The 12,084-nt window shown below is 37.5% G+C and overlaps 1 protein-coding gene across 1 annotated transcript in view; it reads left to right on the top strand.

Annotated features, from left to right (window-relative positions):
- AQR (aquarius intron-binding spliceosomal factor) overlaps positions 1 to 12,084 on the top strand; it is a 264,323-nt gene that overhangs the window by 165,629 nt on the left and 86,610 nt on the right. Inside the window, exons 28-31 of the mRNA XM_053697946.1 lie at positions 6,677 to 6,748; positions 7,944 to 8,131; positions 8,224 to 8,395; positions 8,895 to 9,065. Of these exons, the coding sequence (XP_053553921.1) occupies positions 6,677 to 6,748; positions 7,944 to 8,131; positions 8,224 to 8,395; positions 8,895 to 9,065 (603 nt within the window). The remainder of the gene's footprint in view (positions 1 to 6,676; positions 6,749 to 7,943; positions 8,132 to 8,223; positions 8,396 to 8,894; positions 9,066 to 12,084) is intronic.

Raw genomic sequence — 12,084 nt, 5'->3', positions numbered from 1 at the left:
CTTAATTTTTAAGCGTGAGGTATTTGTCTATCTTAGTCATAATTTTCTTATTAACGTTTTGCTTCACTAAGCCCTTACCTATGACCAATATGATAAAATATATAATTACGGAACAGGTGATGTCCAAATATATAAATTCACACATGATCCCTTCTTTGAACATAAATATGCAAATTAATCATATAAATATTTCACTGACTATATATTCGCTGACTTTGTTTGTTTGTCCAAAATTTATCCTCATCTATCTACGTCTACTATTTGCTATCGCTCTTAGTAATTAACTATAAATGTAGTTCCCTTCTTATAATAGATAGAAGGTGTGTGGTGATTCGTATTGGCTATCTTTTATATATACATATCATATATGATAGGTTACCCAGACTATGGTCTGGTTCTATTATGCAGCTCTGTTCTTTTAGAGCTCAGTTAATTCTTACAGTTGTAATTAAGTTTGCCTGATAATCTACTAATAGATGTAATTCTACACCAAGAATATAGTCCTAATAAATAAGAAAGGGGTTACTATGGACCTAGATGTATCTATTTAATTAATTTCGGTCTAAATTTCCGATTTATCTATGTATTTAATTACAGTCTCGGCAAGTGTCATACATAAATGTTGATATTAAAACATTGGCCCTAGAAAGTCAGCAGGCTTATGTTGTTAATACTGATCATTTCTGAGGACATAATCTATATTAGATTTTATTAGCACTATTTTAATCTAGTTCTCGTATGTTTTTCTGCGATTTTTCACGATAAATTTTATTGTTTGGTATTCTGATATTTATCATGGGGAGGCTTAAGGGGACAGGTGCGCATTCTCTACGCTATCACTCTGTTACCCTATACAGAATCACAATTGCAATTAGATAACTCTTGGTTCACCTCAAGATTACTTTATACATGCTTTTACTTCTCCCAATGGTTGATAAGATCCCATTTTGAATTGAATCCTTCTGGCACTCTAGTTCCTAGTTTGAATATCCAGAAAGCTTCTCTCTTATAGAGTAGCTTCTCTCTATCTCCTCCTCCTTTGTGGTTGTCTAACCAATTCAATTGCTTGCCAATTGAAAGAAGTAATATCTTTCTTGTGTACATGTATAAAATGATAGGCTAGTGCAGAACATTCTTTGCCATGCCTGATGTTGCTGAGGTGCTCTCTAATACGTGACCTCACCTCTCTTGTGGTGAGTCCCACGTATTGGCGTTTGCAAAGTGTACATGAAATTAAATAAATTATATAGCCCATAGAACAATTTATACATTGTGATGTCTCAAATCTCTGTCCTGTGGTGTATGACTCGAAGAATCTGGTTACTCTAACTGTATCACATGCTTTGCATAATGGACTGTTACACCTAAAGGTTCCTTTGTGTATCAACCAGGAACTTCTTTGTGTCTGACTTGGTATCTTTGTGGGTGAGAGTATATTCCCTATAGTCATACTAATGGTATATGAAAAGTTGCAGCCTCTTTCTATTACTGGTTTTAGCCTCTCATCTGCTCTCAAAATTGCCAGATTTTTCCTTATTATGTCACATATTTTCATATACTGATTGCTGTGATTCGTTATAAAGTGTACCTTTCTCCTCTTGTTTTCCCTAGCTCTTTTGGAGGCTAGTAGTTCCTGTCTTTCTACTCTGTCTACTTGTGATTTAGCTTTCCTGATAACAGATCTAGGGTAGCCTCTCTCTTCCAATTGCAGTGATAGGATGTTACATTCTTGTTTATAGTCCTCCTCTTTGGAACAATTCCTCTTCATGCTATGCAATTGTCCCTTGGCAATCGCCATGGAGATGTGTTTGGGATGATTGCTCTTTGCATGTAATAGATTGTTTTTGGTTATCGGTTTTCTATATGTTTTTGTATGTATGTAGCCTTTCTCCACATCTCCAACTAGTGTGATATCAAGATAATTTATTCTTACTGGGTCACACTCCAGGGTGAATGTCAGGCCTATCTCATTGCAATTTAGGTACTCAAGAAATATAGGGATTTCTTCCATAGGGCCATTCCATATAAGGATCAGGTCATCTATGAACCTTCGAAAGAAATGTATCCTGTCCCTATATATGCTTGTACCTCCAAAGATGTGGGACTCTTCCCACCAACCTAAAAATAGGTTGGCATACGAGGGGGAAAACTTTGCCCCCATCGCGGTCCCACATCTTTGGAGATAGAAATCCCCCTGAAATTCAAAAAAATTGTGTTCAAGTAAAAATTTGACTACACGAATGACAAAGGATATCTGTTCACTTGTGTGATTAGTATTTCTGTTTAAAAAGAATTCTATTGCCTTTAAACCATGTGTATGTGGTATGCGTGAGTAGAGGGAGACAGCGTCAATGGTTACCCATATATATTCTTTTTTCCACTCTAATTCTGTGCATAGATTAAGTAGATGCTTTGTGTCTTGTAGATGGCTCCAGAGTGTTTTCACAATAGGTTGTAGTATTTAATCCACCCACTCAGATAGAGGCTCCAAAATGGAGCCTATACCTGAAACTATTGGTCTACCACTTATGTTCTCCAAGGTCTTATGGACCTTGGGAAAGAAGTGGAATATTGGAGTTTGAGGATGTATTTTAAATAGGAATTCCACTGTTGTTTTATCCAGAAACCCATTCTCCACTCCATCATCTATGAGAGACTTAATCAGTTCCAAAATTTGTTTGGTAGGATTCGAGGGTAGTGGCTCATAGGTTTCTGGATCACTTAGTTGACGTTTAGCTTCTCTAATATAATCTTCTTTTGACATCACCACTGTGCTACCTCCCTTATCCGATTTTCGTACTACCAAATCTGTATTATCCTTTAGCTCTTGTAATGCCTGTTTTTGTATGTCATTCAGATTGGGGACAGTCTTATCTGCTTCCTTATATAATTTAACAAGATCTCTTTCAACTGAAGCTTGAAACATTTCCAAGACTGAGCCCCTACTCTGAATTGGATAAAAAGTTGATTTATTACGAATAGGTCTTGTGATATTAGAGTGTTCTGTTACCTGTACATTGGTATCTACTGTAGGTTCATGAGATTCCTTTAGGAACTCATTTAAATCTTTAATGGTACACAAGTCATCAAAATTGGCTACATCAAGTATGTTGTTAACATTTGTCCCACTGACAGAACTTGCCATATTTTGTAGCTCCTCTATCTCTGTTTCAAAGTGTCTCCTTAGTGTTAGGGTCCTAATAAGCCTATTCACATCTATTAGGGTATCAAAGATGTTGAACTTACATGAGGGTGCAAACCCTAGACCATAATTTAAAACTTGATATTGTGCAGGTGTAAGATCTAGGCCTGAAATGTTTATGACATTGCCAACTATAAATATCGTGGCTCCCTTAGAGGTAGTTATTACTTCTTTTTCTAGTTGTTTGTTTTGTGTGTGCGTAATCGATAACAATCTCTCCCTCTCTGCTCTTTTTCTAATCCCCCCCCCCGTCTGTTTTTTCTGGGGGTATGTGAAAAACCTGCTGCATGCTGGATTGATTTTCTCTATCCTCTATATTATATTCCCTACTGTCTCTCTCTCTATCCATACTCCTACTGTCCCATTGGTTACTGTTATATTTCAATGCCGGGTCAGTTTTATTGATTTGCCTCTGTTGTTGTGGACCCTGTATTTTTGGCAGTGTTCCTATGTCTTTGTGACCATGTGCATGGTAGGTGTTAGAGCTTCTATCAACTTGACTAGACTGATCCTGACTATTAGTATTTTAGTCTTTAGAATAGGAGTATGGCTTCTAGCCTCATTATTCTCATACATATCATTATATTCAAGTCCTTGATCAGTCTCTCCAGCAAGAGGCAGCAAAGAGCACCACAGCAAAGCTGTTAAATATCACCTCCCTTCCCTCCCACCCAAGTCATTCTCTTTGCCTACGTTAGAGCAAGAAAGTGGTAAAGTCTTTCTGGCATAGCTTAGTGGCTAGCACACCTGGTTGAGAAGCAGAAGGTTGAGAGTTCAAATCTATGCACGGGTACTGGTCATTTTATGAAGAGTATCAAACGTTTTGCCTATGAAACTGCTGGACAGCACCCTTCAGAGAGAGTTACGGCTCATTCCACGAGGGCTGTTGCTTCCTCATGGGCATTCAAAAATGAAGCTTCTGTGGAACAGATTTGCAAGGCTGCAACTTGGTCCTCTCTTTACACTTTTTCAAGGTTCTATAAATTTGACACTTTTGCCTTGGCTGAGGCCGCTTTTGAGAGAAAGGTTCTTCAAGCAGGGGTGCCTTCCGTTTAGGTTCCCTGTCTTGTCCCTCCCGTATCATCTGTGTACTCTAGCTTGGGTATTGATTCCCAATAGTAATTAGATGATCCGTGGACTCATCGTGTCATTAAAAAGAAAAGAAAATATATGCTTACCTGATAAATTTATTTCTTTTTTGACAAGATGAGTCAACGACCCGCCCTGTTTTATAGACAGGATGTTAGTTTGTTATAAACACCTCGGCACCTTGTTACTTCCTTTCTCTCCTTTACTTCGGTCAAATGACTGGGGTGGGAGGGAAGGGAGATGATATTTAATAGCTTTGCTGTGGTGCTCTTTGCCGCCTCCTGTTGGGCAGGAGTAATATTCCCAATAGTAATTAGATGATTCGTGGATCGTGTCAAAAAAGAAATAAATTTATCAGTTAAGCATAAATTTTCTTTTTGTTGTGATGGATCTTGTACTTTATGATCAAAGCTGTCTAAAGTTACATGAGGTGATGTTTTTTGTAAGAATGACCTGTGATCACCAATAATTACTTCATTGTTTATTTACAGGGAACCAGTGTAGTTCCCTAAAATTACTCTGATATGCATTTTATTTATTTAAGACATACTTTTAAAAAATACAGTGACAGTGTGTTAAAATGATGTAAAATGTTAAGATGTGTGTGTATATGCCATATTGTACAATAATGTATCTAAAATGTAGAATTTTCTAGTAATTTATTTGTTGATCTTATCCTAAAAGACATTCCAACCCAGAAATACCAGGAAGTTATTTTTCTAATGAGATGAAACCGTAGCCCAAACAAACACTACCGTCAAAGCCCAGAGGGTTAGATGAATAAACATGTACTCTGACTTGTGCCTAATTGTGTCTGAGCAGCAGGAGGCAGTCACAACTTATTTCTAATGACTCTCATTCCTTTATTGCCACAGACCATTATAGTCCTGTGCAGGTTGATGGCTGCTTTTGTAAAGGTTAATTTGTGGCAGCCACCTATAGTCAATTATTATAAACTATAACAATATTAGGGTTGACCACAATCTATAGTTTGATAATTATCGTCATCACCATATGAATAATATAGGACACAGGGTACTCACATTTAACTATAGCACCCTAATGTGCTATTAGGCGCATGCACATAATTAGCAGCATACCAGCTTGCTGTACTCCGGTCTTCAGGAACTCTGGACTCCAAAGCTGCTGTCATTCACCCCGGATAGGTAGCTGTTGTGCTCGTATATAAAAAGGTCCAATCTTGAAGTGTAATAAAACCAATTTATTAAAACAACTGTTAAACACTTAAAAACATCAAACCAAATACGATCAGGGGGTAAAATGGCTCACCCCTGTAATCTCTGCAACGTGTTTATACCCCCTCATCGTGTTTGGTTTGATGTTTTTAAGTGTTTAACGTTTGTTTTCATAAATTGGTTTTATTACACTTCAAGATTGGACCTTTTTATATACGAACACAACAGCTATCTATCCGGGGTGAATGACATCAGCTTAGGAGTCCAGAAGTTCCTGAAGACCGGAGTACAGCAAGCTGGTATGATTCCAATTATGTGCATGCGTCTAATAGCACATTAGAGTGCTATAGTTAAATGTGAGTACCCTGTGTCCTATATTATTCATATGGCGATAATCCTATGATTGATACACACATTCGACGCCACTTTGTATTTGGATGTTTTTGAGAACACTGAGAGTGTAAGAAGAGTGCATCCTGTGCCAGTGAGGTGTCATAAGAGGATCATTTCTATTTGACTGTTGTTCCAACATATCAGTTTGAGGACAATTGATACCTTGACTTGTGAATACATCCAATTTTATTTATTTCTATATTGTTTTTATATGTATATTCCCATAGTTGGCGTTATATATTTTGTGTGTGTGTGTATGTATATATATATATATATATATATATATATAAAAATATTGTTTATATATGTGTATTTATTATTGACCTCTTTCTTCACTTTTGCTTTTGTTCTTGCTGAATTTGAGTGCCCCCTAATGATAGACAAGATAGATTTGATACAAATAAATTAACCTGTGTTAGTTAACATTATTTATTTAATTTTATACACAAAATATCTCTGCATAAAGCCCCCCAAAAGACTATCTTGTGTAATGTTTTAAATAAATATTCATACATATATAATACCATACATAATACACAAAACCGTACATACATAATACAATACATAAATACATAAAACCATACATACACACATACATAAAACCATACATACATACATAAATACATACATAAAACTATACATACATATATACTCATGCTTCATTTACAACCTAACCTGTTCTAAAGAGTCACACTTATATACTGCAATACAAGGCATTCAGGGCATGATCTCTTAACGGTCACCTTGAGACTTTCTTCCTTTTCTTGCTGACTCGATTCCTGTCTTTCCTCTACAGTATGATAATGTGTTGATGGAGGAAGCTGCTCAGATTCTAGAAATTGAGACCTTCATTCCCCTCCTTCTGCAGGTGAGATATGGAGCTTTAACCTTTTATCACAATAAAGGATCTACAGACGAATTATGTAGAAAGAAAAGTGCATAGATCTTTCTAAGGAAGACATGTATGGGCTGCATAATGTCAGCCTGATGCCCTACTGCAGAGCTTTCCAAACTTTTCATGTTGGTGACACACTTTTTAGACCTACATCATTTTGCGACACAGTAATTCAGTTGTACTAGCAAACAGGAGGTTAAACTAACTTGTTTTAAGAGATACGGACACATACATAAATGATATAACGAAATGTATTTACAAGTAACAGTATGTATGTGTAAGAATTAAAAAAAAGTTTAATAACACCAATAGCTACTTACTATTTTAATGGGGTGTATGAGGTTGGTGGTATAAACACAATTTCTGAATATTTGGTGGAATATTAGATAAAGACACTCGCATTTCATCATCAAGCAGCTGTCCCTCTCACTGACTACACATGCAGTCACGAGCCAATTGAGGAGACTACACGTGCAGTCAGGAGCCAATGTGCCATCACAGCCGCCATTGGGAATAGTTTCAGTTCTCACTGAGCTGCGCCAATAGGGTAAGATTATCTGTGACCCACTAGGTATGCGTAGCAGACAGGCGGAAAGACGGAAAGCAAAAAAAATGTTTACAAAAATTTAAATTAAAAAATATTTGTGCTGAAGCAGGGACACACCTACACACTGCCGCCGACGCACTAATGTGTCACGACACATAGTTTGGAAAGCACTGCCCTACTGCAACAATGTAGCATTTAGACCAATTCTGCTGTCCCAGCATGTTACAGGGACTTCTATAATGTAATTTTAGAAACTATTTGTAAATAGTGAAATATAGATTACAATTTAAAAGACTCAAGTCTGACTAAACATTGGTACTTTTATGATTTATTGTTTTATTGTGAGATAAACATTGATTATGTATAAATACCACTTCATTATTTTTTTTAAATGATTGTTAAAAAAAATAAAAAATCATCGATCTACAATACTTTAGGCTTGGGATAATTCTTCTGCTGTGGCTTTATGTAAGTGTTGGTTTTGCACCCTGTAACAATGAACCCAGAAAACGGTTTCGTATATTGATTTTATTAATTAATTAAGTTAAGCTGTTCCTCAATTATAGTTCTTCCTCATGATTTTCTGAAACTTGTCATAACTTTATGGTTTTTACTGTGCAGAATCCAGAAGATGGGTTTAGTCGCCTTAAACGCTGGATAATGATTGGAGACCACCACCAGCTTCCTCCTGTGATTAAGAACATGGCCTTCCAGAAGTACTCTAACATGGAGCAGTCTCTGTTCACAAGATTTGTTCGGCTGGGAGTACCAACAGTTGATCTGGATGCCCAAGGGAGAGCCCGGGCCAGGTATGGTAGTCTTTTAGACTTCAGACACCATTTACAGATCTGTCAAGAAATGTCTCATTGTTATGTAACTATATATTATCTTTCCGGTACAGCCTTTGTAATCTTTACAACTGGCGTTATAAGAGTTTGGGAAACCTACCTCATGTGCAGTTGCTTCCAGAGTTCCGCAGGGCCAACGCCGGCCTCCTGTATGACTTCCAACTCATAAATGTTGAAGACTTCAATGGTGTTGGAGAATCTGAGCCCAATCCATATTTCTATCAGGTACTATTCATTAAATTATACTGAGTTGTAAATGTTTTTGGGAGGTACATTGACAAACGGAGATATGCGCGGCTGGGTTTATCTAATCTTTATAGACTTCCAAGGCATCAGTGCCTTTCAAGTTTGAAAAGAAGCATTTAACATAAACTTGTATTAGCAAAATACTTCTTGTACAAGCTCTCAGTTTTTCAGAGGATATTTTACTGCCCATTATCATTTAGAACATATCTAGGCACCATGCATACATGCAACAGCGTTTTAATGAATATGTTCTTAAAGCTGGTGATGTATCATATAATCTGAATTAAAAAGCAAAACTGACTCTCTGAACAGATACGCTGCGCTAACTTTTACTAGATGCTTTTTTGCAAATGTATTGCAAAAACATTTTAATCCATTTGAAATGCATTGATGTACTTTTCTGTTGTAGCTGGAAAGTCCCTTTTAACTATATATTTATTATACTAGTCCTATTCTGATCAGTATTCTCACCTTCTAGAACCTGGCAGAGGCGGAGTATGCTGTGGCTTTGTTTATGTATATGCGTCTACTTGGATACCCAGCTAGTTGCATCAGCATTCTGACAACTTATAATGGACAAAAGCACCTAATCCGTGACATTGTAAATCAGCGCTGTGGCAACAACCCTGTGATTGGACAGCCCAATAAGGTAGGCATTTTTCTTTTAAATAATACAGTAGATTTTAGGACATACTTGAACTATGTAAAAAAAAAAAAAGGTCAAGGTTTCTCAGGGCTTCATAGACCTCACCAGCCCTGTTTTATGTTATGTAGCTGATTCATTAAACCTCAGTCATCTCTCTAGTGTTTTTGCGAATCGTGTGCATTGAGTAGCACACTGCTGAAGCTGAAGAGACTTTAGTGGATTTTTCTTAGTGCCATTTTGTAGAGATTGAGGATAGTGTGAGCCATAGTTTCTCAAGTAGAAAGTAAGGCTTTGGCTAGACAATTTGTAGAGATTGACAATCTGGAGAGAAAAACGATAGCAAGATTGTTTTTATGTAGGTGTAAATTTGAAAAATAGGTAAAGTTTTTGTGCAACTATATAAAAAATGCAAATAAAATTTGTGTCATTGGTAATAATTTGTTAAATGTAATATGAAAATAAAGGAAAAAAGGATGGAAAATTGTTTCAGTGATAACCTTTATCCTGCATTCAACGTGTCTGATATGGACACAGCAATCCGCATGTTTCAGTGGACATGGCCCAACTCTAAAAATGCTTTTGTTTCATAAAGATGGTGAGTGTCCACACTCCATCTTCACCTCCTGACCACTATGAGGGGGCAAAGATTCCCAAAACTCTAAGAATACTTAATCCTTTCTACCTCTCTGGTATCTTTGCCTCCCTGGGGGAAGGTGAAGATTTGAGGTGATCCAGATTCTTCATTGAGAAGGGTCCTCAGACCGATTTGAGGATTATTTTCCCCTCAGAGAGTGGCTACTGAGAGACTGAGAGAGGTGTTGAGGGCATCGGTGCCTTAGCCTCCCCCGTGTTGGGACATTGATATACTCCTGGAATCAGACGTGAAATGCTAAATTAATCACACCTTTATTAAAAAATAACAAAAATAAGTCCAAAACCAAAATTACAAGTCAGGAGTCGAAGCCAGTGCGGGTAGTCAGAGGAGCCGGATCAGTAACCAAAGCGAGTAGTCAGTTGAGCTGTGATCAGGAACACGAAGCTCAACAAAGTCAGAATCAAGCCAGGGATCAGGAACCAGAAGGGACGTCACACAAGCCAGGTAATACACAGAGTCAGGAACACAGGAACTCACAGAGCAGTCAGAGACAACACAAGGGCAAAGGCAAACAGGACTGAGTCAGTTAAACAGGGAAGGATGACATCTCTCTGGGACTGCAACCTGTCTCTCTCTGATGATGTTCTCCAGTTTGGCATAAGAGGTAGCCTGGAGTAGTGAGCAGCGTTACACACTCTGCTACAAGCAAGGGGAGAAGACAGGTGAGTCTAATATGGCAACCAAGATAAAAAGCAGCAAATAACTATAAAAGTCAGGGAGAAACCCTTACATACTGATTCTCTGCTGTGTCATACACAACACTGTATAAACTCTTTACCGGAAGCAATTTTTTCTGCAGACACTATGCACGGTAGAGTGGGTGCATATGAGGTAAGTGCAACCATTTCTTGCCCACAGGATATTAGTAGAAATACTAATATGAAGTAGATCGTACCCAGGGGACATATATTCATAGCAGACATTTACCACCTGTTCCATTAGACTATATTTATGTCACATAATAGTCTGTTATATATTTGGGAGATAGTGTTTATAATGGTATACAATTTATTCTACATTTATTTTTTTTGCATGTGTCGGACTGTGTATTGCTGTCGAGGTATCGCGCTTTGGCTGGGGTATTATTATTGCCGAGTTTGCATCATTTATTGCACTCCATGATAGCGCGTCTGCTTTTCTTTTATAGTATGAGCAGCGTTACTGCACCTCGGGTAGGGCAATGCATGCACTGTGTTAGCATGCTTCGGTTGTGTAAGATGCCCTGTAATTGCACGCATCTGTTTAAGTAGTAAGTGCCTCTGTTCTTTTACTTAGTTGGCCTTTTTCTTTTGAATACACACAGTTTTACTGTTCTTCGGGCTGGGTAGTGCATGTGCTGTTGGCATGCATCTGCTTTTGTAGTGCGTGCCCTATGATAGTTACTGTAATTTTGTACATGCCGGCTTTATCTTTAATTTATGCACGCTATTGTCAGCACAGTCTCGTGTTTGTGCTCTCAGTGTTATCAGTTTTGTTCTGTTAAGCGGTTTTACAGTGCTTCTGTTTGCTGCGCTATTATCAACGCTTTTTTTAAAAAAAAATTATTATGTTGCATGCTAAGGCTATGGTGTTTTGTATACACCTGAATTATCTGCCTCCATTTACTTGTGAAGTAGTAGGAATGGTTTTCTTTAGAGTTGGGATATACATTTTTAATTTAATTTTTTTTTTTTTTCTATGACAGATTCTTTTCTAATAAAGGCAGTTTACACATTTTTTAGAAGGCCTGATCACTGTCTATCAATATCCCTGGGTTTTAAACATAATTTCCCAGGATTACAGAATGTTTCAAATCAAAGCCTACTCGAAAAAGGTGTCTTATGTTTCACGTTCCAAAAGACTTTACAAATTTTATGGCTGTACTAGCTGTCGCCAATACCTTCATCCAGGGGAATAGTCTCCTCATCTGGATGTCTTCTATCAGATTGTGGATCAATGGGGTCTGTCAGGGCTTCTCCTTTGAATATCAAACTTCACAGATACTGTGCAAGATCCAGGGATCTGCAAGAGGAGTTTGTAGATGCTCTAGCAGCTCACTGGTCATTTCAAGCCATTTAAATATTTTTCCAACTGTTCTTTTGCCAAGAGTGTGATAGCTTGTATCATACATCAGATCTTATCAGTTATTCTGATTGCTCCTACATGACCTCGCAGAACGTGGTACGCTGATCTAGTTCAGATGTCCAGTTTTCCTCCTTGGTCTCTTCCACTATGACATGACCTGCTATCACAATGTCTCTTCTTTCCTCAAATTCTTAAGTCTCTCTACTTGAAGGCTTGGAGATTGAACTCCTAAATTTAAAATAATGAGGTTTTACTGTTGCAGTAGTTGAAATCTTAATTCAGGCCTGAAAACCTGTTACAAGA

This window comes from Bombina bombina, chromosome 1, assembly GCF_027579735.1.
Source record: "Bombina bombina isolate aBomBom1 chromosome 1, aBomBom1.pri, whole genome shotgun sequence".
NCBI classification, from domain to species: Eukaryota; Metazoa; Chordata; class Amphibia; order Anura; family Bombinatoridae; genus Bombina; species Bombina bombina.
Note: the sequence above shows the minus strand (reverse complement) of the source record. Positions and strands in the feature narration are given on the sequence as shown.